This window comes from Entelurus aequoreus, linkage group LG14, assembly GCF_033978785.1.
Source record: "Entelurus aequoreus isolate RoL-2023_Sb linkage group LG14, RoL_Eaeq_v1.1, whole genome shotgun sequence".
NCBI lineage: Eukaryota > Metazoa > Chordata > Actinopteri > Syngnathiformes > Syngnathidae > Entelurus > Entelurus aequoreus.
In genome coordinates, this window is record NC_084744.1 from 34,742,444 (window position 1) to 34,770,083 (window position 27,640).

The window sequence follows — 27,640 nt, forward strand, 5'->3', positions numbered from 1 at the left end:
CTTTAAGAAGTCTGCTTCAGATGGGTCCATCTGGTACCCTCTGGTCGCAGATTGTACCCCAAAGCAGAGGCTGGTATTACGTTTGAAGAGAGTCTTTAATGGTAGCACTGGGAGGAAAACCACCAGACAAAATACTAACCAGGAGGAAGGCCGAAGGAACTGGAGCACAAAACAAAGTAAGATGATACTTTGTAAGTCAGGAGGTGGTCTGATGTGTAGTCAGAGACATCAGAGGTGTGGTTGCCACTATCTGAAGCCTTCCTGCGTCACACCACTAGAGGGAGACAGAGAACAGATCTAAGAACACCACTAGAGGGAGACAGAGAGCAGATCTAAGAACACCACTAGAGGGAGACAGAGAGCAGATCTAAGAACACCACTAGAGGGAGACAGAGAACAGATCTAAGAACACCACTAGAGGGAGACAGAGAACAGATCTAAGAACACCACTAGAGGGAGACGGAGAACAGATCTAAGAACACCACTAGAGGGAGACAGAGAGCAGATCTAAGAACACCACTAGAGGGAGACGGAGAACAGTTCTAAGAACACCACTAGAGGGAGACAGAGAGCAGATCTAAGAACACCACTAGAGGGAGACAGAGAACAGATCTAAGAACACCACTAGCGGGAGACAGAGAACAGATCTAAGAACACCACTAGAGGGAGACAGAGAACAGATCTAAGAACACCACTAGAGGGAGACAGAGAACAGATCTAAGAACACCACTAGCGGGAGACAGAGAACAGATCTAAGAACACCACTAGAGGGAGACAGAGAGCAGATCTAAGAACACCACTAGAGGGAGACAGAGAACAGATCTAAGAACACAGAACAGATCTAAGAACACCACTAGAGGGAGACAGAACAGATCTAACAACACCACTAGAGGGAGACAGAGAGCAGATCTAAGAACACCACTGGAGGGAGACAGAGAACAGATCTAAGAACACCACTAGAGGGAGACAGAACAGATCTAAGAACACCACTAGAGGGAGACAGAGACAGATCTAAGAACACCACTAGAGGGAGACAGAGAACAGATCTAAGCACACCACTAGAGGGAGACAGAGAGCAGATCTAAAAACACCACTAGAGGGAGACAGAGAACAGATCTAAGAACACCACTAGAGGGAGACAGAGAACAGATCTAAGAACACCACTAGAGGGAGACAGAGAGCAGATCTAAGAACACCACTGGAGGGAGACAGAGAACAGATCTAATAACACCACTAGAGGGAGACAGAACAGATCTAAGAACACCACTAGAGGGAGACAGAGAACAGATCTAAGAACACCACTAGAGGGAGACAGAGAACAGATCCAAGCACACCACTAGAGGGAGACAGAGAACAGATCTAAGAACACCACTAGAGGGAGACAGAGAACAGATCTAAGAACACCACTAGAGGGAGACAGAGAACAGATCTAAGAACACCACTAGAGGGAGACAGAGAACAGATCTAAGAACACCACTAGAGGGAGACAGAGAACAGATCTAAGAACACCACTAGAGGGAGACAGAACAGATCTAAGAACACCACTAGAGGGAGACAGAGAACAGATCTAAGAACACCACTGGAGGGAGACAGAGAACAGATCTAAGAACACCACTGGAGGGAGACAGAGAGCAGATCTAAGAACACCACTAGAGGGAGACAGAGAGCAGATCTAAGAACACCACTAGAGGGAGACAGAGAGCAGATCTAAGAACACCACTAGAGGGAGACAGAGAACAGATCTAAGAACACCACTAGAGGGAGACAGAGAACAGATCTAAGAACACCACTAGAGGGAGACAGAGAACAGATCTAAGAACACCACTAGAGGGAGACAGAGAGCAGATCTAAGAACACCACTAGAGGGAGACGGAGAACAGTTCTAAGAACACCACTAGAGGGAGACAGAGAGCAGATCTAAGAACACCACTGGAGGGAGACAGAGAACAGATCTAAGAACACCACTAGAGGGAGACAGAACAGATCTAAGAACACCACTGGAGGGAGACAGAGAACAGATCTAGGAACACCACTAGAGGGAGACAGAGAACAGATCTAAGAACACCACTAGAGGGAGACAGAACAGATCTAAGAACACCACTAGAGGGAGACAGAGAGCAGATCTAAGAACACCACTAGAGGGAGACAGAGAACAGGACTAGGACAAGTAGACTAACTCAATTAGAGAGGAACAAGTCTAAACTAAAGTTGTTGATGTAAAGGGAAGATATAAACATCCCACCAGTTAGCATATCCTGCTACAGTGTGTAGTGTAGCATGTTTAGCTAGTGCTAATTGACTTACTTCACATGGTCGTCAGTGTGTGTGCTCGTTAGGTCGATGATGTCACCTTCTTTCAGCCTGAGCACCGCCATCTTAACTCGCCATCTGCAATAATAAGTCATAACCAGCAATAATGATGAATAATGAACACTAACGAGCACTAATGAGCACTAACGAGCAAGCTTCAAGTGGTTTGTAGCATCAGACTGTTGTTATTCTTCTGATTGTAGAAAGTCCAGCTAAGAAGGTTGACTTATTTATACAAGCAGCACTAGTTTAAAACAGCCACTACTACAACAATAAAATAATATAAAAAGAAAGCTACTACTAAAAAAAAAAAAAACATTAATAAAATAAAAAATTAAGATAAAAGTAGCTACTACCAAAAATAAATAAAAGATTCATAACTAAAAACATAGAAAAACAGCCACTAATAAAATAAATAAAAAAATTAGCTCCTACAAAAAAAATTATCAAAACAAATCGCCACCAATAAAAAACAGCAACTACTATTTAAAAAAAAAAACAATTGTCACTAATAAAATAAATAACAGTCACTATTAAAATGTTATCAAAGAACAGCTACTTTTAAAATATATATAAAAAACAGAAACTACTACAAAAAAATGTAGACCCACCACTACTGCTAAAAAAAAATACAAAAACAGCTACCTCTGAAAGAGATAAAAACAGACACTTCTAAAATGATCAAACAAAAAACTGCCACATTTAAAAAACAGCAACCACTTAAAAAATACAAAATACCCATAAGACTGCCACTACTAAAAAAATTAACTATTTTTTTTTTCTAAACTGTCACTAATAAAATAATGTGGTCATAGTTTATTTATTTTATTAGTGACAATTGTTTTGGGAAAAAAAATATTTTATTTTTTTAGTAGTGGCAGTTTTTTGGGGAATTTTGTATTTTTTTAGTGGTTGCTGTTTTTTAAATGTGGCAGTTTTTTGTTTGATCATTTTAGAAGTGTCTGTTTTTATTTCTTTTAGAGGTAGCTGTTTTTGTATTTTTTTAGCAGTAGTAGTGGGTCTACATTTTTTTGTAGTAGTTTCTGTTTTTTTATATATATTTTAAAAGTAGCTGTTCTTTGATAACATTTTAATAGTGACTGTTATTTTATTAGTGACAATTGTTGTTTTTTTTAAATAGTAGTTGCTGTTTTTTATTGGTGGCTAAAAAAATACAAAATACCCAAAAAACTGCCACTACTAAAAAAAATAAACTTTTTTTTTTTCTAAACAACTGTCACTAATAAAATAATGTGGTCATAGTTTATTTATTTTATTAGTGACAATTGTTTTGGGAAAAAAAATAGTTTATTTTTTTAATAGTGGCAGTTTTTTGTTTGATCATTTTAGAAGTGTCTGTTTTTATTTCTTTCAGAGGTAGCAGTTTTTGTATTTTTTTTTAGCAGTAGTGGTGGGTCTACATTTTTTTGTAGTAGTTTCTGTTTTTTTATATATATTTTAAAAGTAGCTGTTCTTTGATAACATTTTAATAGTGACTGTTATTTATTTTATTAGTGACAATTGTTTTTTTTTTTTAAATAGTAGTTGCTGTTTTTTATTGGTGGCTAAAAAAATACAAAATACCCAAAAAACTGCCACTACTAAAAAAATAAACTTTTTTTTTTCTAAACAACTGTCACTAATAAAATAATGTGGTCATAGTTTATTTATTTTATTAGTGACAATTGTTTTGGGGAAAAAAATAGTTTATTTTTTTAGTAGTGGCAGTTTTTGGGGGGAATTTTGTATTTTTTTAGTGGTTGCTGTTTTTTAAATGTGGCAGTTTTTTGTTTGATCATTTTAGAAGTGTCTGTTTTTATTTCTTTCAGAGGTAGCTGTTTTTGTATTTTTTTTTAGCAGTAGTGGTGGGTCTACATTTTTTTGTAGTAGTTTCTGTTTTTTTATATATATTTTAAAAGTAGCTGTTCTTTGATAACATTTTAATAGTGACTGTTATTTTATTAGTGACAATTGTTTTTTTTTTTAAATAGTAGTTGCTGTTTTTTATTGGTGGCTAAAAAAATACAAAATACCCAAAAAACTGTCACTACTAAAAAAATAAACTTTTTTTTTTCTAAACAACTGTCACTAATAAAATAATGTGGTTATAGTTTATTTATTTTATTAGTGACAATTGTTTTGGGGGAAAAAAAAGTTAATTTTTTTAGTAGTGGCAGTTTTTGGGGGGAATTTTGTATTTTTTTAGTGGTTGCTGTTTTTTAAATGTGGCAGTTTTTTGTTTGATCATTTTAGAAGTGTCTGTTTTTATTTATTTTAGAGGTAGCTGTTTTTGTATTTTTCTTAGCAGTAGTGGTGGGTCTACATTTTTTGTAGTAGTTTCTGTTTTTTTATATATATTTTAAAAGTAGCTGTTCTTTGATAACATTTTAATAGTGACTGTTATTTATTTTATTAGTGACAATTGTTTTGTTTTTTAAATAGTAGTTGCTGTTTTTTATTGGTGGCTAAAAAAATACAAAATACCCAAAAAACTGCCACTACTAAAAAAATTAACTATTGTTTTTCCCAAAACAATTGTCACTAATAAAATAATGTGGTCATAGTTTATTTATTTTATTAGTGACAATTGTTTTGGGAAAAAAAATACTTTATTTTTTTCGTAGTGGCAGTTTTTTGGGGGAATTTTGTATTTTTTTAGTGGTTGCTGTTTTTTAAATGTGGCAGTTTTTTGTTTGATCATTTTAGAAGTGTCTGTTTTTATTTATTTTAGAGGTAGCTGTTTTTGTATTTTTCTTAGCAGTAGTGGTGGGTCTACATTTTTTGTAGTAGTTTCTGTTTTTTTATATATATTTTAAAAGTAGCTGTTCTTTGATAACATTTTAATAGTGACTGTTATTTATTTTATTAGTGACAATTGTTTTGTTTTTTAAATAGTAGTTGCTGTTTTTTATTGGTGGCTAAAAAAATACAAAATACCCAAAAAACTGCCACTACTAAAAAAATTAACTATTGTTTTTCCCAAAACAATTGTCACTAATAAAATAATGTGGTCATAGTTTATTTATTTTATTAGTGACAATTGTTTTGGGAAAAAAAATAGTTTATTTTTTTAGTAGTGGCAGTTTTTGGGGGGAATTTTGTATTTTTTTAGTGGTTGCTGTTTTTTAAATGTGGCAGTTTTTTGTTTGATCATTTTAGAAGTGTCTGTTTTTATTTCTTTCAGAGGTAGCTGTTATTGTATTTTTTTTAGCAGTAGTGTTGGGTCTACATTTTTTTGTAGTAGTTTCTGTTTTGTTATATATATTTTAAAAGTAGCTGTTATTTGATAACATTTTAATAACAGCCACCAATTTTTTTTATTGGTGGCTAAAAAAAATACAAAATACCCAAAAAAACTGCCACCACTAAAAAAATAAACTTTTTTTTTTCTAAACAACTGTCACTAATAAAATAATGTGGTCATAGTTTATTTATTTTATTAATGACAATTGTTTTGGGAAAAAAAATAGTTTATTTTTTTAGTGGTGGCAGTTTTTTGGGGGAATTTTGTATTTTTGGAGTGGTTGCTGTTTTTTAAATGTGGCAGTTTTTTTGTTTGATCATTTTAGAAGTGTCTGTTTTTATTTCTTTTAGAGGTAGCTGTTTTTGTATTTTTTTTAGCAGTAGTGGTGGGTCTACATTTTTTTGTAGTAGTTTCTGTTTTTTTATATATATTTTAAAAGTAGCTGTTCTTTGATAACATTTTAATAGTGACTGTTATTTATTTTATTAGTGACAATTGTTTTTTTTTTTAAATATTAGTTGCTGTTTTTTATTGGTGGCTAAAAAAATACAAAATACCCAAAAAACTGCCACCACTAAAAAAATTAACTTTTTTTTTTTTCTAAACAACTGTCACTAATAAAATAATGTGGTCATAGTTTATTTATTTTATTAATGACAATTGTTTTGGGAAAAAAAATAGTTTATTTTTTTAGTGGTGGCAGTTTTTTGGGGGAATTTTGTATTTTTTGAGTGGTTGGTGTTTTTTAAATGTGGCAGTTTTTTGTTTGATCATTTTAGAAGTGTCTGTTTTTATTTCTTTTAGAGGTAGCTGTTTTTGTATTTTTTTAGCAGTAGTGGTGGGTATACATTTTTTGTAGTAGTTTCTGTTTTTTTATATATATTTTAAAAGTAGCTGTTCTTTGATAACATTTTAATAGTGACTCTTATTTATTTTATTAGTGACAATTGTTTTGGTTTTTTAAATAGTAGTTGCTGTTTTTTATTGGTGGCTAAAAAAATACAAAATACCCAAAAAACTGCCACTACTAAAAAAATAAACTTTTTTTTTTTTTCTAAACAACTGTCACTAATAAAATAATGTGGTCATAGTTTATTTATTTTATTAGTGACAATTGTTTTTGTTTTTTTAAACAGTAGTTGCTGTTTTTTATTGGTGGCTAAAAAAATACAAAATACCCAAAAAACTGCCACTACTAAGAAAATAAACTATTTTTTTTTCTAAACAACTGTCACTAATAAAATAATGTGGTCATAGTTTATTTATTTTATTAGTGACAATTGTTTTTGTTTTTTTAAATAGTAGTTGCTGTTTTTTATTGGTGGCTAAAAAAATACAAAATACCCAAAAAACTGCCACTACTAAGAAAATAAACTATTTTTTTTTCTAAACAACTGTCACTAATAAAATAATGTGGTCATAGTTTATTTATTTTATTAGTGACAATTGTTTTGGGGGAAAAAATAGTTAATTTTTTTAGTAGTGGCAGTTTTTTGGGGGGAATTTTGTATTTTTTTAGTGGTTGCTGTTTTTTAAATGTGGCAGTTTTTTGTTTGATCATTTTAGAAGTGTCTGTTTTTATTTCTTTCAGAGGTAGCTGTTTTTGTATTTTTTTTAGCAGTAGTGGTGGGTCTACATTTTTTTGTAGTAGTTTCTGTTTTTTTATATATATTTTAAAAGTAACTGTTCTTTGATAACATTTTAATAGTGACTGTTATTTATTTTATTAGTGACAATTGTTTGTTTGTTTGTTTTAAATAGTAGTTGCTGTTTTTTATTGGTGGCTAAAAAAATACAAAATACCCAAAAAACTGCCACTACTAAAAAAATTAACTTTTTTTTTTTTCTAAACAACTGTCACTAATAAAATAATGTGGTCATAGTTTATTTATTTTATTAGTGACAAGTAGTGGCAGTTTTTTGGGGGAATTTTGTATTTTTTTAGTGGTTGCTGTTTTTTAAATGTGGCAGTTTTTTGTTTGATCATTTTAGAAGTGTCTGTTTTTATTTCTTTTAGAGGTAGCTGTTTTTGTATTTTTTTTAGCAGTAGTGGTGGGTCTACATTTTTTTGTAGTAGTTTCTGTTTTTTTATATATATTTTAAAAGTAGCTGTTCTTTGATAACATTTTAATAGTGACTGTTATTTTATTAGTGACAATTGTTTTTTTTTTTTAAATAGTAGTTGCTGTTTTTTATTGGTGGCTAAAAAAATACAAAATACCCAAAAAACTGCCACTACTAAAAAAATAAACTTTTTTTTTTTCTAAACAATTGTCACCAATAAAATAATGTGGTCATAGTTTATTTATTTTATAAGTGACAATTGTTTTGGGAAAAAAAATTGTTTATTTTTTTAGTATTGTCACTTTTTTGGGGGAATTTTGTATTTTTTTAGTGGTTGCTGTTTTTTAAATGTGGCAGTTTTTTGTTTGATCATTTTAGAAGTGTCTGTTTTTATTTCCTTCAGAGGTAGCTGTTTTTCTATTTTTTTTTAGCAGTAGTGGTGAGTCTACTTTTTTTTGTAGTAGTTTATAAACTACTACAACTACTACTATATATTAGTAAAATGTGGTCATAGTGTGTGAATGTTGTCTGTGGCCTTCCGCCCGAATGCAGCTGGGATAGGCTCCAGCACCCCCCGCGACCCCGAAAGGGACAAGCGGTAGAAAATGGATGGATGGATGGAAATGTGGTGAAAAAAGAGCTACTTCTAAAAGATATAAAAAACAGAAACTTCTAGAAAAACAGTCAAGCCACCACTACTGCTAAAAAAGGTGACCCTAGTAAAAAGGTGGGAAGTGTTGGTGGCACCTGTTGTTTCCAGGCTCCCTGGATGAAGTGGTGTATAAATAACCTCCAGTTCTGGAGCCGCTCACTGGGATCTTCATCTGCAAACATGTCCGCAGTAAGAGTGTGGAGATTTAAAATGTCAGTCCTGGAAGTACCTGGGCGCTGTGATGATCCACTCGGTTGTCTCGGTCACTCAGGTGGATGTTGTGGACTTTTAGCGGCGGCGCGCCCAAACTCTCCATGACAACCGTGCACGCTTCCAACTTCTGCACAGCCAGCGTGTGGTAGTCCGACTCTGCAAATTTCTCTTTGTAACAACGGGAAGGCTGGTCACTGAAAAGTACTTCTACTTCCCGTCAAAAACATAAAGAAGTATCTGTAAATGCTAGCATGTACATGTCTTATAAGTTGAGGAGCCCCCACAGACAGGAGTACAGATCCGGACGGATGTCTTAGCAACTGGGCTTTGCCCTGGCACACGTCCTACAACCAAGAAGACTACCTGGAAGGTATTTAAGGCAAACATTTCCTCGCAGAGAGAGATTCTCATTTGGCTAACATCTCCTCCAGGTTGGCTGCAGCACCCGGAAAGTGAGGCTCGCTTGATGTAATAAAGCTTGTGTTCAACGATTCCTCACCTCGGATCCCTTCACACCACCCAGTCGTCCCCATGTCCACACCAGGATGACAAGACCAGCAATATATTGCGGTAATACCTCGCTTTGACACACTTTACCTATGAATTATTATTGTTTTTTATTATCCACTTACTGAAAGTGCCTTTTCACGGAGGACTCGTAACAATAATATATGTATTTCATTATTATACTCATTTGATGTACACTTCAAAAACTCTTCTGTAGATTTTACAGTACAAAACTGGCAACTCTCCAGAACTGTACTATGAAATATAGTGTCTGGCAACATATTACTGTCAGTGGAAAAACACTACCAGTGTTTTTTTATCATTTTGGCAACTGAGCTGCCACTTTTTTAACATTAAAAAAATGTGCTAGTGTTTTTTTTAATTTACAGTAATACACCGTAAAAACAACTGTAGATTTTACAATAAAACGCTGTTATTTTACTGTAAAATATACAGTTTGTGTCCAACATTTCATTGATCAAGCAAACGCACTCAGTCAGACAGTAAAAGTACAGTGTTTTACAGCATATTACTTTCAAATGAAAAAAAAAGTCTACCGCTTTTTTTTACGGTAACATTTTGGTGACCGAGCTGCTAGTTTTTTATCCTAATTCAAATGTTTTTCTGTGTACTGTGACACACCCAAAAACAACAGCCGTAGATTTGAATGGAAGCTCAGTCAACAGAATTTTACCCTAAAAAAACAGACGTAGACTTTTTTTCCATTTCAATTTATATGCATTTAACCGTAAAAGGTGGATGTATACGATATTTATGAGCGTTTGACACCTGTGCTGGAGAGCAGTGATTGTCAAAAGGTGGCACGGTACGCAGTACTTGATTAAAGTACAGTGTTTTATGTTCCCATTTTCAAACACATTGTAATGTCACAGTAAATAACACTTCCGCCTTGTTTTTAATGAATATGTGGGCCTACTACGCTACTGTCTTTTAATCTTGCTCATAGTGGAGCTGTTTTTTTAAAGTGCGGCCATCAAGCCTGCAGTGAAGTTATAGTCGTAGTACATGGTAGTACATGGTAGTACTCACTCTGCATCAGGTAGTACATGGTGCTGACTCCCCCTCCTGTCACTAAGGTGGTGAAGATGGCCAGTTGCTGCAGTTTGCTGGTGGGAATCCTCATCTTCAAACCTGCCTCCTCACACAGACAACAAATATATATATATGTATATATATATATATATATATATATATATATATATATATATATATATATATATATATATATATATACATATATATATATATATATGTATATATATATATATATATATATATATATATATATATGCAAATATTTATATATACATTTAGATATATATACATATATACATACATAAACACATATAAATACACATATACATATATATATAAATTGCTCAACTTCTTGTCAAGTACTGAATTGTGCTGAAAGGGTTTTATTTTGTTAGTTATTTCAATGTACAAATTCAACAGGGTTGTCACTTCCTGTTTACAATCCTCCAACCAATCACAGGGCTTCTTATTCGCAGTCACGCTCCGCATCGCAGTGTTCCTCGCAGCCATTGGCTGCTGAACGAAAACGTAAAGTCTCTACAAAAAGGTATTTGTTGAAATAATAGCGTCATGTTTACAATATCAGCCCGAGTGTAGTCGATGTAATAAATGTCCGTAACCATAAAACTATATGAAATAGACCCCAGTTTGTTTGTATGACTTACTAACATATTACACGCTGCTGCACGCCTGAGGGACATTCACTTGATTTGTCTTATTTACCTCGCCAAATAAAAGACATACATATACAAGTAGCATGTATAAAATACATAAATATGCAACTATGATGTATAAAATACATAAATATACATGTAGCATGTATAAATGGACATTTACCGGTCATTCCTCGCGGGGACGAGTCAGTTTCCACTACTTCCGTAAACGTCACATTTGGGGTGCGCTCAATTTGTTTTTACAGTGTGCCGGTCCGTGTCAGGGGTGGGCGGGTACTGTTTTTCACGAAGGCACTAATTTACAGCCCGCCATATTTGTTTATTTACCTAACTATTACAACGACTCACATTATTAGTAGTAGTAGTAGTAGTAGAAGTAGTAATAGTATTATTATTATTATTATTATTATTATTATTATTATTAGTAGTAGTAGTAATAGTAGTAGTAGTTTTATTATTATTATTATTATTATTATTATTATTGGTAGTAGTAGTATTAGTACTTGTATTATTATTATTATTAGTAGTAGTAGTAGTAGTATTAGTAGTAGTAGCAGCAGTATTAGTAGTAGTATTATTATTAGTAGTAGTAGTAGTGGTATTATTATTATTAGTAGTAGTAGTAAAAGTAGTAGTAGTAATAGTAGTAGTAGTAGTATTAGCAGTAGTAGTAATAGTAGTAGTAATAGTACTAGTAGTAGTAGTAGAAGTAGTAATAGCGGTACTAGTATTATTATAATTATTGGTAATAGTAGTATTAGTAGTTGTAGTATTATTATTAGTAGTAGTTTTAGTAGTAGTAGTATTAGTAGTAGTAGCAGCAGCAGTATTAGTAGTATTATTATTATTAGTAGTAGTTTTATTATTATTATTATTAGTAGCAGTAGTAATAGTATTAGTAGTAGTAGTAGTAATAGTAGTATTAGTAGTAGTATTATTTTTAATATTATTATTATTATTAGTAGTAGTAATAGTATTATTAGTAGTAGTAGTAGTAGTAGTAGTAGTAGTAATAGTATTATTATTAGTAGTAGTAGTAGTAGTATTATTAGAAGTAGTAGTAGTAGTAGTAGTAGTAGTATGTTACACACCCAGTATGAACAAGCCGGAGCAGACATGCTAATCGCTAAGCTAGCTTGAAAGAAGAGAAGAATTGAGCGCTGAATACATTTTAGGAAGAGTCCATAGACTTAGCCAAGTTCTACACACACTTACCCACATTTACCTTTTACTCAAGTATTACCCAGCTTTTACCCAGGTTTAAGTATTACCCAAGTATTACCCACATTTACCTTTTACTCAAGTATTACCCAGCTTTTACCCAGGTTTAAGTATTACCCAAATCTTACCCACATTTACCTTTTACTCAAGTATTACCCAGGTTTTATCCAGGTTTAAGTATTACCCAAATCTTACCCACATTTACCTTTTACTCAAGTATTACCCAGCTTTTACCCAGGTTTAAGTATTACCCAAATCTTACCCACATTTACCTTTTACTCAAGTATTACCCAGCTTTTACCCAGGTTTAAGTATTACCCACGTATTACCCACATTTCACTTTTACTCAAGTATTACCCAGATTTTACCCAGGTTTAAGTATTACCCAAATCTTACCCACATTTACTTTTTACTCAAGTATTACCCAGGTTTTATCCAGGTTTAAGTATTACCCAAATCTTACCCACATTTACCTTTTACTCAAGTATTACCCAGCTTTTACCCAGGTTTAAGTATTACCCAAATCTTACCCACATTTACCTTTTACTCAAGTATTACCCAGCTTTTACCCAGGTTTAAGTATTACCCAAATCTTACCCACATTTACCTTTTACTCAAGTATTACCCAGCTTTTACACAGGTTTAAGTATTACCCAAATCTTACCCACATTTACCTTTTACTCAAGTATTACCCAGCTTTTACCCAGGTTTAAGTATTACCCAAGTATTACCCACATTTACCTTTTACTCAAGTATTACCCAGCTTTTACCCAGGTTTAAGTATTACCCAAGTCTTACCCACATTTACCTTTTACTCAAGTATTACCCAGCTTTTACCTAGGTTTAAGTATTACCCAAATCTTACCCACATTTACCTTTTACTCAAGTATTGCCCAGCTTTTACCCAGGTTTAAGTATTACCCAAATCTTACCCACATTTACCTTTTACTCAAGTATTACCCAGCTTTTACCCAGGTTTCAGTATTACCCAAGTATTACCCACATTTCACTTTTACTCAAGTATTACCCAGCTTTTACCCAGGTTTAAGTATTACCCAAGTATTACCCACATTTACCTTTTACTCAAGTATTACCCAGCTTTTACCCAGGTTTAAGTATTACCCAAATCTTACCCACATTTACCTTTTACTCAAGTATTACCCAGGTTTGATCCAGGTTTAAGTATTACCCAAATCTTACCCACATTTACCTTTTACTCAAGTATTACCCAGCTTTTACCCAGGTTTAAGTATTACCCAAATCTTACCCACATTTACCTTTTACTCAAGTATTACCCAGCTTTTACCCAGGTTTAAGTATTACCCAAGTCTTACCCACATTTCACTTTTACTCAAGTATTACCCAGCTTTTACCCAGGTTTAAGTATTACCCAAGTATTACCCACATTTACCTTTTACTCAAGTATTACCCAGCTTTTACCCAGGTTTAAGTATTACCCAAGTATTACCCACATTTACCTTTTACTCAAGTATTACCCAGCTTTTACCTAGGTTTAAGTATTACCCAAATCTTACCCACATTTACCTTTTACTCAAGTATTGCCCAGCTTTTACCCAGGTTTAAGTATTACCCAAGTCTTACCCACATTTACCTTTTACTCAAGTATTACCCAGCTTTTACCTAGGTTTAAGTATTACCCAAATCTTACCCACATTTACCTTTTACTCAAGTATTGCCCAGCTTTTACCCAGGTTTAAGTATTACCCAAATCTTACCCACATTTACCTTTTACTCAAGTATTACCCAGCTTTTACCCAGGTTTCAGTATTACCCAAGTATTACCCATATTTCACTTTTACTCAAGTATTACCCAGCTTTTACCCAGGTTTAAGTATTACCCAAGTATTACCCACATTTACCTTTTACTCAAGTATTACCCAGCTTTTACCCAGGTTTAAGTATTACCCAAATCTTACCCACATTTACCTTTTACTCAAGTATTACCCAGGTTTTATCCAGGTTTAAGTATTACCCAAATCTTACCCACATTTACCTTTTACTCAAGTATTACCCAGCTTTTACCCAGGTTTAATTATTACCCAAATATTACCCAAATTTACCTTTTACTCAAGTATTACCCAGCTTTTACCCAGGTTTAAGTATTACCCAAGTCTTACCCACATTTCACTTTTACTCAAGTATTACCCAGCTTTTACCCAGGTTTAAGTATTACCCAAGTATTACCCACATTTACCTTTTACTCAAGTATTACCCAGCTTTTACCCAGGTTTAAGTATTACCCAAGTATTACCCACATTTACCTTTTACTCAAGTATTACCCAGCTTTTACTTAGGTTTAAGTATTACCCAAATCTTACCCACATTTACCTTTTACTCAAGTATTGCCCAGCTTTAAGTATTACTGAGTATTACCCAGGTTTTACCCGTGTTCTACCCAGGTTTAAGTATTACCCAAGTTTAATACCCAGGTTTAAGTATCTGGGTTTAAGTATTACCCAAGTATTATTGAGGTATTACCCATGTTTTACCCAGGTTTCAGTATTACCCAAGTATTACCCACATTTTACTTTTACTCAAGTATTACCCAAATATTTCACAAGTATTATTTAAGTAGTACCCAATTTTTCAGGTTTTACCCAAGTTGAAGTATTATCCAAGTATTACCCAGGTTTTACCCGTGTTCTACCCAGCTTTAAGTATTACCCAAGTATTACCCAGGTTTTACCCAAGTTTAATACCCAGGTTTAAGTGTTACTAAGTATTACCCAGGTTTTACCCAGGTTTAAGTGTTAACCAAGTATTACCCATGTTTTACCCAGGTTTAAGTGTTAACCAAGTATCACCCAGGTTTAAATATTACCCATGTAGTACCCAAGTATTACCCAGGTTTCAGTATTATGCAAGTATTACCCAGGTTTTACCTAGGTTTCAGTATTACCCAAGTATTACCCAGGTTTTACACAGGTTTAAGTATTAACCAAGTATTACCCAGGTTTAAATATTACCCATGTCGTAAACAAGTATTACCCAGGTTTCAGTATTACCCAAGTATTACCCACATGTAGGTTTTACACAAGTATTACCCAAATATTTCGATCATATTATTTAAGTAGTACCCAATTTTTCAGATTTTACCCAAGTTTAAGTATTATACAAGTATTACCCAGGTTTTACCCATGTTCTACCCAGGTTTAAGTATTACGCAAGTATTACCCAGGTTTTACCCAAGTTTTACCCAAGTTTAATACCCAGGTTTAAGTGTTACTAAATATTACCCAGGTTTTACGCAGGTTTCAGTATTACCCAAGTATTACCCAGGTTTTACCCAGGTTTCAGTATTACCCAAGTATTACCCAGGTTTAAATATTACCCATGTCGTACCCAAGTATTACCCAGGTTTCAGTATTACCCAAGTATTACCCACATGTAGGTTTTACACAAGTATTACCCAAATATTTCACTCATACTATTTAAGTAGTACCCAATTTTTCAGGTTTTACCCAAGTTGAAGTATTATCCAAGTATTACCCAAGTTTGACCCGAATTTAAGTATTAACCAAGTATTACCCAGGTTTTACCCAGGTTTAAGTATTACCCAAGTATTACCCATGTTTTACCCAGGTTTAAGTGTTAACCAAGTATTACCCAGGTTTAAATATTACCCATATAGTACCCAAGTATTACCCAGGTTTCAGTATTACCCAAGTATTACCCAGGCTTTACCCAGGTTTTACCCAGGTTTCAGTATTACCCAAGTATTACCCAGGTTTAAGTATTAACCAAGAATTACCCAGGTTGAAATATTACCCATGTCGTACCCAAGTATTACCCAGGTTTTACCCAGGTTTAAGTGTTACCCAAGTATTACCCAGGTTTAAGTATTAACCAAGAATTACCCAGGTTTAAATATTACCCATGTCGTACCCAAGTATTACCCAGGTTTAAGTATTAACTAAGCATTACCCAGGTTTAAATATTACCCATGTCGTACCCAAGTATTACCCAGGTTTTACCCAGGTTTAAGTGTTACCCAAGTATTACCCAGGTTTAAGTATTAACCAAGAATTACCCAGGTTTAAATATTACCAATGTCGTACCCAAGTATTACCCAGGTTTAAGAATTAACCAAAAATTACCCAGGTTTAAATATGACCCATGTCGTACCCAATTATTACCCAGGTTTTACCCAGGTTTAAGTGTTAACCAAGTATTACCCAGGTTTAAATATTACCCATGCCATACCCAAGTATTACCCAGGTTTAAGTATTAACCAAGTATTACCCAGGTTTTACCCAGGTTTAAGTATTACCCAAGTATTACCCAGGTTTAAATATTAACCATGTCGTACCTAAGTATTACCCAGGTTTTACCCAGGTTTCAGTATCACCCAAGTATTACCCAGGTTTTACCCAGGTTTCAGTATTACCCAAGTATTACCCAGGTTTTACCCAAGAATTACCCAGGTTTTACCCAAGTATTACCCAGGTTTTACCCGAGTATCATCCAGGTTTTACCTTAGTTGTACAGAAGTTGTACTGAAGGTCACAAGTAGTTTTTAGGTAGCTCCCTGTGATCATGGTGACACTAAAAAGTAGTTCCTCTGTGTTAGCACTATGGCTAATACTTCTACTATATTTATACTTATACTAATATTCAGGTCACATGGAGTATTCTTGGTGCTTTTTAGAGGACTTCAAGCTGTACTAGTCTACTCCCATTCTTAGCCACCTCTTACTTGCCATATGTCATGACTTAGAATGCCAAAAACATATTGTCTCTCAGCAGGATTGACTACATGCCAAATAAGTACACTTCCTCTTTCACGCACACACACACTTACAGAGATTGGAGGAGTGGGCGTGGTCTAGAGAGTGAGGAGTGGGCGTGGTCTAGAGCGTGAGGAGTGGGCGTGGTCTAGAGAGTGAGGAGGTTGTTGTCCATCAGTCGTCGTCTCGTCTTCCTTCCACACTAAAGACTTTGGTGAGTTTATGATCAAATATGATCGTTTTATAATCAAATATGATTGTTTTATAATCAAATATGATTGTTTATGATCAAATATGATTGTTTTATAATCAAATATGATTGTTCTATAATCAAATATGATTGTTTTATAATCAAATATGATTGTTTATGATCAAATATGATTGTTTTATAATCAAATATGATTGTTCTATAATCAAATATGATTGTTTTATAATCAAATATGATTGTTTATGATCAAATATGATTGTTTTATAATCAAATATGATTAGTATACATATATAATATGTATACTAAGAATATTTGAGGTGTTTATTTTTGTCTTCTGACACTCAAAGTTTGTTTGGTTGATGAAAATGTTCATTACAATCATCATAATCATCATCATAATTATAATAATAATAATAGTAATAGTAATAATAATTATAATGGTAATAAACAATTAATTAATAATTAAAAGCAATAATAATAATTATAATCATAATAATAATGGTGATACTAATACAAGTAATAATAATAAAAATAGTAATAATAATAATAATACTCTTAATAATAATAATAATAACCGTGATAATAATAGAAGCAATAATTATAATCATAATAATAATAATGGGAAAAATTAATAATAGTAATAATAATAATAATAACCCTGAAAATATTAAAAGCAATAATAACATTTATAATCATCATCATAATAACAATAATAATGTTAATAATAATAATAATAATAACCATGATAGTAATATAAGGAATGATAATAATCATCATTATAATAACAATAATAATAACAGGAATGATAATGATCATCATATTAATAATAATAATATTACTAGAACTACTAATAAAAAGGACAGATGAGAGGAATAAGAAATTATTATGATTTTATGGATTTTTAGCGTAAACAAAGATGGTGAAAAGATAAAGTTGTGGAGAAATATTTCATCAGACTCACACCTCATGTCTTATCTGCAGGAAGTATAATATATATATGTACTCATAATCATAACACTCATTTATATGTACTCATAATCATAACACTTATTTATATGTACTCATAATCATAACACTCATTTATATGTACTCATAATCATAACACTTATTTATATGTACTCATAATCAAACTCAAGGATATTACAAAATACTTTCAAATGTAGTAAAATACAATAATTGTTTTAACATGTATAATATTCATATTTATAGTATTTAACATGTATAATATTCATATTTATAGTATTTAACATGTATAATGTTCATATTTATAGTATTTAACATGTATAATATTCATATTTATAGTATTTAACATGTACAATGTTCATATTTATAGTATTTAACATGTATAATATTCATATTTATTGTTTTTAATATGTGCAATATTCATATATAGAGTGTTTAACATGTACAATGTTGTTTTGAACATGTGAAATATGAATCACAGCTACTTTCTTCATCAAAGGAGACTTTTCTGTGAAGATAATAAAATATCATCAATAATAATCATCATTCATTATTAATAATAATAAATGCCTCTTTTATAAAAACTTTGAAAGTAATGTAACATTATAAAACAAAAACTATTTAAATGATAAGAATAAACAACAAATAGACATATGCAATAAAGCAAAATAAATGTTTTTTTATTAAGAACAATAAAAACATCTTTCATTAAAAAAAGGATCTTTAATAAATAAAAAATATATTTAATAAAGCCTTCCGCCCCAATGCAGCTGAGAAAGGCTCCAGCACCCCCGCGACCCCAAAAAGGGACAAGCAGTAGTAAATGGATGGATGGAAAGAAAAATACAATTTTCTAAGAAAGAGTATATTTAATAAAGAATAATAAAAGTGTACTTAATAAAGAATAATAAAAGTGTATTTAATAAAGAATAATAAAAGTGTATTTAATAAAGAATAATAAAAGTATCTTTAATAAAGAATAATAAAAGTGTATTTAATAAAGAATAACAAAAGTGTATTTAATAAAGAATAATAAAAGTGTATTTAATAAAGAATAATAAAAGTGTATTTAATAAAGAAGAATAAAAGTATCTTTAATAAAGAATGATAAAAGTGCATTTAATAAAAAATAATAAAAGTGTATTTAATAAAGAATAATAAAAGTATCTTTAATAAAGTATAATAAAAGTGTATTTAATAAAGAATAACAAAAGTGTATTTAATAAAGAATAATAAAAGTGTATTTAATAAAGAATAATAAAAGTATCTTTGATAAAGAATAATAAAAGTGTATTTAATAAAAAATAATAAAAGTGTATTTAATAAAGAATAATAAAAGTATCTTTAATAAAGAATAATAAAAGTGTATTTAATAAAGAATAATAAAAGTGTATTTAATAAAGAATAACAAAAGTGTATTTAATAAAGAATAATAAAAGTGTATTTAATAAAGAATAATAAAAGTATCTTTAATAAAGATTAATAAAAGTGTATTTAATAAAGAATAATAAAAGTGTATTTAATAAAGAATAACAAAAGTGTATTTAATAAAGAATAATAAAAGTGTATTTAATAAAGAATAATAAAAGTATCTTTAATAAAGAATAATAAAAGTGTATTTAATAAAGAATAATAAAAGTGTATTTAATAAAGAATAATAAAAGTATCTTTAATAAAGAATAATAAAAGTGTATTTAATAAAAAATAATAAAAGTGTATTTAATAAAGAAGAATAAAAGTATCTTTAATAAAGAATAATAAAAGTGTATTTAATAAAAAAATAATAAAAGTGTATTTAATAAAGAAGAATAAAAGTATCTTTAATAAAGAATAATAAAAGTATCTTTAATAAAGAATAATAAAAGTGTATTTAATAAAGAATAATACAAGTGTATTTAATAAAGAATAATAAAAGTGTATTTAATAAAGAATAATAAAAGTGTATTTAATAAAGACTACAAAAAGTCCTGGTTGAAAGGGAGTCACGTTTGGGAAGTGTTATGTCACACACCAAGTGGGAGTGTCAGGACGTGTAAAAAGTTGCAGTCAGCACTTTCACTTCTGCCTTTGAGGTGACTAACACCGAGGAGGAGCGACTCCATCACAAAGCTGCACTCACCAACGTCATGTAGTAACAACGAGGAGGAGTGACTCCATCACCAACGTCATGTAGTAACAACGAGGAGGAGCGACTCCATCACCAACGTCATGTAGTAACAACGAGGAGGAGCGACTCCATCACCAACGTCATGTAGTAACAACGAGGAGGAGCGACTCCATCACCAACGTCATGTAGTAACACCGAGGAGGAGCGACTCCATCACAAAGCTGCACTCACCAACGTCATGTAGTAACAACGAGGAGGAGTGACTCCATCACCAACGTCATGTAGTAACAACGAGGAGGAGCGACTCCATCACCAACGTCATGTAGTAACAACGAGGAGGAGCGACTCCATCACCAACGTCATGTAGTAACAACGAGGAGGAGCGACTCCATCACCAACGTCATGTAGTAACAACGAGGAGGAGCGACTCCATCACCAACGTCATGTAGTAACAACGAGGAGGAGCGACTCCATCACCAACGTCATGTAGTAACAACGAGGAGGAGCGACTCCATCACCAACGTCATGTAGTAACAACGAGGAGGAGCGACTCCATCACCAACGTCATGTAGTAACAACGAGGAGGAGCGACTCCATCACCAACGTCATTTAGTAACAACGAAGAGGAGCGACTCCATCACCAACGTCATGTAGTAACACCGAGGAGGAGCGACTCCATCACCAACGTCATGTAGTAACAACGAGGAGGAGCGACTCCATCACCAACGTCATGTAGTAACAACGAGGAGGAGCGACTCCATCACCAACGTCATGTAGTAACACAGAGGAGGAGCGACTCCATCACCAACGTTATGTAGTAACAACGAGGAGGAGCGACTCCATCACCAACGTCATGTAGTAACAACGAGGAGGAGCGACTCCATCACCAACGTCATGTAGTAACAACGAGGAGGAGCGACTCCATCACCAACGTCATGTAGTAACAACGAGGAGGAGTGACTCCATCACCAACGTCATGTAGTAACAACGAGGAGGAGCGACTCCATCACCAACGTCATGTAGTAACAACGAGGAGGAGCGACTCCATCACCAACGTCATGTAGTAACAACGAGGAGGAGCGACTCCATCACCAACGTCATGTAGTAACAACGAGGAGGAGCGACTCCATCACCAACGTCATGTAGTAACACCGAGGAGGAGCGACTCCATCACCAACGTCATGTAGTAACAACGAGGAGGAGCGACTCCATCACCAACGTCATGTAGTAACAACGAGGAGGAGCGACTCCATCACCAACGTCATGTAGTAACACCGAGGAGGAGCGACTCCATCACCAACGTCATGTAGTAACAACGAGGAGGAGCGACTCCATCACCAACGTCATGTAGTAACAACGAGGAGGAGCGACTCCATCACCAACGTCATGTAGTAACACCGAGGAGGAGCGACTCCATCACCAACGTCATGTAGTAACAACGAGGAGGAGCGACTCCATCACCAACGTCATGTAGTAACACAGAGGAGGAGTGACTCCATCACCAACGTCATGTAGTAACAACGAGGAGGAGCGACTCCATCACCAACGTCATGTAGTAACACCGAGGAGGAGCGACTCCATCACCAACGTCATGTTGTAACAACGAGGAGGAGCGACTCCATCACCAACGTCATGTAGTAACAACGAGGAGGAGCGACTCCATCACCAACGTCATGTAGTAACAACGAGGAGGAGCGACTCCATCACCAACGTCATGTAGTAACAACGAGGAGGAGCGACTCCATCACCAACGTCATGTAGTAACAACGAGGAGGAGTGACTCCATCACCAACGTCATGTAGTAACACCGAGGAGGAGTGACTCCATCACAAAGCTGCACTCACCAACGTCATGTAGTAACAACGAGGAGGAGTGACTCCATCACCAACGTCATGTAGTAACAACGAGGAGGAGCGACTCCATCACCAACGTCATGTAGTAACAACGAGGAGGAGCGACTCCATCACCAACGTCATGTAGTAACACCGAGGAGGAGTGACTTCATCACATAGGTGCACTCACCAACGTCATGTAGTAACAACGAGGAGGAGCGACTCCATCACCAACGTCATGTAGTAACAACGAGGAGGAGCGACTCCATCACCAACGTCATGTAGTAACAACGAGGAGGAGCGACTCCATCACCAACGTCATGTAGTAACAACGTGGAGGAGCGACTCCATCACCAACGTCATGTAGTAACAACAAGGAGGAGCGACTCCATCACCAACGTCATGTAGTAACACCGAGGAGGAGCGACTCCATCACCAACGTCATGTTGTAACAACGAGGAGGAGCGACTCCATCACCAACGTCATGTAGTAACAACGAGGAGGAGCGACTCCATCACCAACGTCATGTAGTAACAACGAGGAGGAGCGACTCCATCACCAAAGTCATGTAGTAACAACGAGGAGGAGCGACTCCATCACCAACGTCATGTAGTAACAACGAGGAGGAGCGACTCCATCACCAACGTCATGTAGTAACAACGAGGAGGAGCGACTCCATCACCAACGTCATGTAGTAACAACGAGGAGGAGCGACTCCATCACCAACGTCATGTAGTAACAACGAGGAGGAGCGACTCCATCACCAACGTCATGTAGTAACACAGAGGAGGAGCGACTCCATCACCAACGTTATGTAGTAACAACGAGGAGGAGCGACTCCATCACCAACGTCATGTAGTAACAACGAGGAGGAGCGACTCCATCACCAACGTCATGTAGTAACAACGAGGATGAGCGACTCCATCACCAACGTCATGTAGTAACAACGAGGAGGAGTGACTCCATCACCAACGTCATGTAGTAACAACGAGGAGGAGCGACTCCATCACCAACGTCATGTAGTAACAACGAGGAGGAGCGACTCCATCACCAACGTCATGTAGTAACAACGAGGAGGAGCGACTCCATCACCAACGTCATGTAGTAACAACGAGGAGGAGCGACTCCATCACCAACGTCATGTAGTAACACCGAGGAGGAGTGACTCCATCACCAACGTCATGTAGTAACAATGAGGAGGAGCGACTCCATCACCAACGTCATGTAGTAACAACGAGGAGGAGCGACTCCATCACCAACGTCATGTAGTAACACCGAGGAGGAGCGACTCCATCACCAACGTCATGTAGTAACAACGAGGAGGAGCGACTCCATCACCAACGTCATGTAGTAACACAGAGGAGGAGTGACTCCATCACCAACGTCATGTAGTAACAACGAGGAGGAGCGACTCCATCACCAACGTCATGTAGTAACAACGAGGAGGAGCGACTCCATCACCAACGTCATGTAGTAACACAGAGGAGGAGTGACTCCATCACCAACGTCATGTAGTAACAACGAGGAGGAGCGACTCCATCACCAACGTCATGTAGTAACAACGAGGAGGAGCGACTCCATCACCAACGTCATGTTGTAACAACGAGGAGGAGCGACTCCATCACCAACGTCATGTAGTAACAACGAGGAGGAGCGACTCCATCACCAACGTCATGTAGTAACAACGAGGAGGAGCGACTCCATCACCAACGTCATGTAGTAACAACGAGGAGGAGCGACTCCATCACCAACGTCATGTAGTAACAACGAGGAGGAGTGACTCCATCACCAACGTCATGTAGTAACACCGAGGAGGAGTGACTCCATCACAAAGCTGCACTCACCAACGTCATGTAGTAACAACGAGGAGGAGTGACTCCATCACCAACGTCATGTAGTAACAACGAGGAGGAGCGACTCCATCACCAACGTCATGTAGTAACAACGAGGAGGAGCGACTCCATCACCAACGTCATGTAGTAACACCGAGGAGGAGTGACTTCATCACATAGGTGCACTCACCAACGTCATGTAGTAACAACGAGGAGGAGTGACTCCATCACCAACGTCATGTAGTAACAACGAGGAGGAGCGACTCCATCACCAACGTCATGTAGTAACAACGAGGAGGAGCGACTCCATCACCAACGTCATGTAGTAACAACGTGGAGGAGCGACTCCATCACCAACGTCATGTAGTAACAACGAGGAGGAGCGACTCCATCACCAACGTCATGTAGTAACAACGAGGAGGAGCGACTCCATCACCAACGTCATGTAGTAACACCGAGGAGGAGCGACTCCATCACCAACGTCATGTTGTAACAACGAGGAGGAGCGACTCCATCACCAACGTCATGTAGTAACAACGAGGAGGAGCGACTCCATCACCAACGTCATGTAGTAACAACGAGGAGGAGCGACTCCATCACCAAAGTCATGTAGTAACAACGAGGAGGAGCGACTCCATCACCAACGTCATGTAGTAACAACGAGGAGGAGCGACTCCATCACCAACGTCATGTAGTAACAACGAGGAGGAGCGACTCCATCACCAACGTCATGTAGTAACAACGAGGAGGAGCGACTCCATCACCAACGTCATGTAGTAACAACGAGGAGGAGCGACTCCATCACCAACGTCATGTAGTAACAACGAGGAGGAGCGACTCCATCACCAACGTCATGTAGTAACAACGAGGAGGAGCGACTCCATCACCAACGTCATGTAGTAACAACGAGGAGGAGTGCCGAGACTCGCTGCCGGTCTGAGTCCTGCTTGGTCAATATGTACTTCTAGGTCAGGACAAGAACTGCACAGGACTACATACAAGACTGGATTGTGGCCCACAATATGTGGTATAGGTCTACCAGCACCTCCAAGTCCGAGTCCATGGTTCTCGCCCAGAAAAGGGTGGAGTGCCATCTGCGGGTTGGGGAGGAGACCCTGCCCCAAGTGGAGGAGTTCAAGTACCTGGGAGTCTTGTTCACGAGTGAGGGAAGAGTGGATGGTGAGATCGACAGGCGGATCGGTGTGGCGTCTTCAGTAATGCGGACGCTGTATCGATCCGTTGTGGTGAAGAAGGAGCCGAGCCGGAAGGCAAACCTCTCAATTTACCGGTCAATCTACGTTCCCATTCTCACCTATGGTCATGAGCTTTGGGTTATGACCGAAAGGACAAGATCACGGGTACAAGCGGCCCAAATCCGTTTCCTCCGCCGGGTGGCGGGTCTCTCCCTTAGAGATAGGGTGAGAAGCTCTGCCATCCGGGAGGAGTTCAAAGTCCTCATCGAGAGGACAAAGATGAGGTGGTTCGGGCATCTGGTCAGGATGCCACCCGAACGCCTCCCTAGGGAGGTGTCTGACCGGTAGGAGGCCACGGGGAAGACCCAGGACACGTTGGGGAGACTATGTCTCCCGGCTGGCCTGGGAATACCTCGGGATCCCCCGGGAGGAGCTCAAAGTCCTCATCGAGAGGACAAAGATGAGGTGGTTCGGGCATCTGCTCAGGATGCCACCCGAACGCCTCCCTAGGTTTAGGGCACGTCTGACCGGTAGGCGGCCACGGGGAAGACCCAGGACACGTTGGGGAGACTATGTCTCCCGGCTGGCCTGGGAACACCTCAGGATCCCCCGGGAGGAGCTGGACCAAGTGGCTGGGAACAGGGAAGTCTGGGCTTCCCTGTTCCCATCCTCACCTATGGTCATGAGCTTTGGGTTATGACCGAAAGGACAAGATCACGGGTACAAGTGGCCCAAATCCGTTTCCTCCGCCGGGTGGTGGGTCTCTCCCTTAGAGATAGGGTGAGAAGCTCTGTCATCCGGGAGGAGTTCAAAGTCCTCATCGAGAGGACAAAGATAAGGTGGTTCGGGCATCTGGTCAGGATGCCACCAGAACGCCTCCCTAGGGAGGTGTCTGACCGGTAGGAGGCCACGGGGAAGACCCAGGACACGTTGGGGAGACTATGTCTCCCGGCTGGCCTGGGAACACCTCGGGATCTCCCGGGAGGAGCTGGACCAAGTGGCTGGGGAGAGGCTGGGCTTCCCTGTTCCCATCCTCACCTATGGTCATGAGCTTTGGGTTATGACCGAAAGGACAAGATCACGGGTACAAGCGGCCCAAATCCGTTTCCTCCGCCGGGTGGTGGGTCTCTCCCTTAGAGATAGGGTGAGAAGCTCTGTCATCCGGGGGGAGCTCAAAGTCCTCATCGAGAGGACAAAGATGAGGTGGTTCGGGCATCTGGTCAGGATGCCACCCGAACGCCTCCCTAGGGAGGTGTTTAGGGCACGTCTGACCGGTAGGAGGCCACGGGGAAGACCCAGGACACGTTGGGGAGACTATGTCTCCCGGCTGGCCTGGGAACGCCTTGGGATCCTCCGGGAGGAGCTGGACCAAGTGGCTGGGGCGAGGGAAGTCTGGGCTTCTCTGCTTAGGCGACCTGACCTCGGATAAGCGGAAGAAGGTGGATGGATGTCGTATATGAGTTGAGACCATGTGAGATTAATTCTTTCTTCTATTTGTGCAGGACAATCCGCGATGGACCCGCCTGACGATCAGTACTCTCTCCTCCAGGAGCTCCTGAACATGATCAACGAGAGCACGTACGACCCGAGCTACGTTCAGACCGAAACTGTCAAGCTGTGTCCCAAGTTGTTGGTTAACGACTTTGGTTCCGACTTCAACCCGCCGTTCTACTACTTCAACTTCCTGCTGAGTTACCTGGGCAACGGTCTGGTGCTCTACATCATCTTCAAGTACGAGAAGCTCAACACGGTGACCAACATCTTCCTGCTCAACCTGGTCTTGTCCAACATCCTGTTCGCCTCCAGTCTGCCCTTCTGGGCCACCTACTTCCTGTCCCAGTGGGTCTTTGGCAGCGTTCTGTGCAAGATGGTGAGCAGCGCCTACTTCATCGGCTTCTACAGCTCCATCCTCTTCCTCACGCTCATGACCTTCGACCGCTACCTGGCGGTGGTGCACGCCGTGTCGGCCGCCAAGAGCCGCAAGCGGAGCTACGCCCTGGTTTCCTCGGCGGTGGTGTGGTGCGTCAGCATCTTGGCCAGCCTGAAAGAGCTGGTGTTCCAGAACGTGTGGGAGAACCCCCCGTACGGCCTGGTCTGCGAGGAGACGGGCTACTCCAGGGAGACCATGGACTTCTGGCGCCTGGTCAGCTACTACCAGCAGTTCTCCGTCTTCTTCCTGCTGCCGCTCCTCATGGTGACGTACTGCTACGTCAGCATCACCGTGCGCATCATGTCCACGCGCATGAAGGAGAAGTGTCGCGCCGTCAAGCTCATCTTCATCATCATCTTCACCTTCTTCGTGTGCTGGACGCCCTACAACGTGGTCATCCTGCTGCAGGCCGTGCACAGCTCCGGCGAGGAGAAGGACTGCGACGACTCCAACGCGCTGGACTACGCCATGTTCGTGACGCGCAACATCGCCAACTTGTACTGCTGCATCAGCCCCGTCTTCTACACCTTCGTGGGGAAGAAGTTTCAGAGCCACTTCAGGAGAATCCTGGTGAAGAAGCTGCCGTGTCTGAGGAGACACCTCAGCCTCAGCAGCTTCTCAACCAGGTCCTCCTCGCAGAAGACGCCGCACTCCGAGTACGAGTGCTAAACAAGCGCATGCTCGCGCTCTTGGTAGCGATGTACGCTAGCTGTTTGTGGCCTTCTTTAATATACGTAGAGTACGTACATATATACATACATATATACCCGCTAGTAACCACTATTTTGCTTGCAAGGTTGTTTCATAATCCTTCAACTGCTTAACACGTTTGGTGTTGCAAATATTACTCACACATTTGTTTTGTGGCCAATAAAATCTTTTATTT

General features: G+C 37.6%; 2 protein-coding genes across 5 annotated transcripts; one reads left to right on the forward strand and one right to left on the reverse strand.

The window, feature by feature from the left end:
- Positions 1 to 9: 9 nt before the first annotated feature.
- LOC133664804 (cytochrome c oxidase assembly factor 1 homolog) lies at positions 10 to 10,954 on the reverse strand. 3 transcript variants are annotated; one of them, XM_062069724.1, is made up of 6 exons: positions 10,884 to 10,954; positions 10,041 to 10,142; positions 8,500 to 8,651; positions 8,366 to 8,442; positions 2,305 to 2,388; positions 10 to 274 (listed from the first exon to the last, which is right to left on the reverse strand). In XM_062069724.1, the coding sequence occupies exons 1-6, from the start codon at positions 10,888 to 10,890 to the stop codon at positions 247 to 249; spliced, it is 450 nt and encodes a 149-aa protein (XP_061925708.1). In that variant the 5' UTR covers positions 10,891 to 10,954; the 3' UTR covers positions 10 to 246. The 3 variants fall into 3 exon arrangements, with proteins under 3 accessions (XP_061925708.1, XP_061925710.1, XP_061925709.1); XM_062069726.1 differs by having other exon boundaries at positions 10,041 to 10,149; positions 10,884 to 10,931; XM_062069725.1 differs by having other exon boundaries at positions 11 to 274; positions 10,041 to 10,146; positions 10,884 to 10,942.
- Positions 10,573 to 27,640, forward strand: LOC133664794 (C-C chemokine receptor type 3-like). Of its 2 annotated transcripts, XM_062069710.1 has the most exons (3): positions 10,573 to 10,593; positions 16,766 to 16,903; positions 26,327 to 27,640. In XM_062069710.1, the coding sequence occupies exon 3, from the start codon at positions 26,338 to 26,340 to the stop codon at positions 27,421 to 27,423; it is 1,086 nt and encodes a 361-aa protein (XP_061925694.1). In that variant the 5' UTR covers positions 10,573 to 10,593; positions 16,766 to 16,903; positions 26,327 to 26,337; the 3' UTR covers positions 27,424 to 27,640. The 2 variants fall into 2 exon arrangements, with proteins under 2 accessions (XP_061925694.1, XP_061925695.1); XM_062069711.1 differs by lacking the exons at positions 10,573 to 10,593; positions 16,766 to 16,903 and adding an exon at positions 26,199 to 26,263.

What these genes read in the sequence shown, in the direction of transcription:
- LOC133664804 (XM_062069724.1), bottom strand. An exon ending in CATGTACTACCTGATGCAGA is followed by an intron (nt 8,652 to 10,040) that starts GTGAGTACTACC and finishes GTTGTTACAAAG; the next exon opens with AGAAATTTGCAGAGTCGGAC. An exon ending in CACACTGACGACCATGTGAA is followed by an intron (nt 275 to 2,304) that starts GTAAGTCAATTA and finishes GTCTCCCTCTAG; the next exon opens with TGGTGTGACGCAGGAAGGCT.
- LOC133664794 (XM_062069710.1), top strand. Translation starts at nt 26,338, where the DNA reads ATGGACCCGCCTGACGATCAGTACTCTCTCCTCCAGGAGCTCCTGAAC.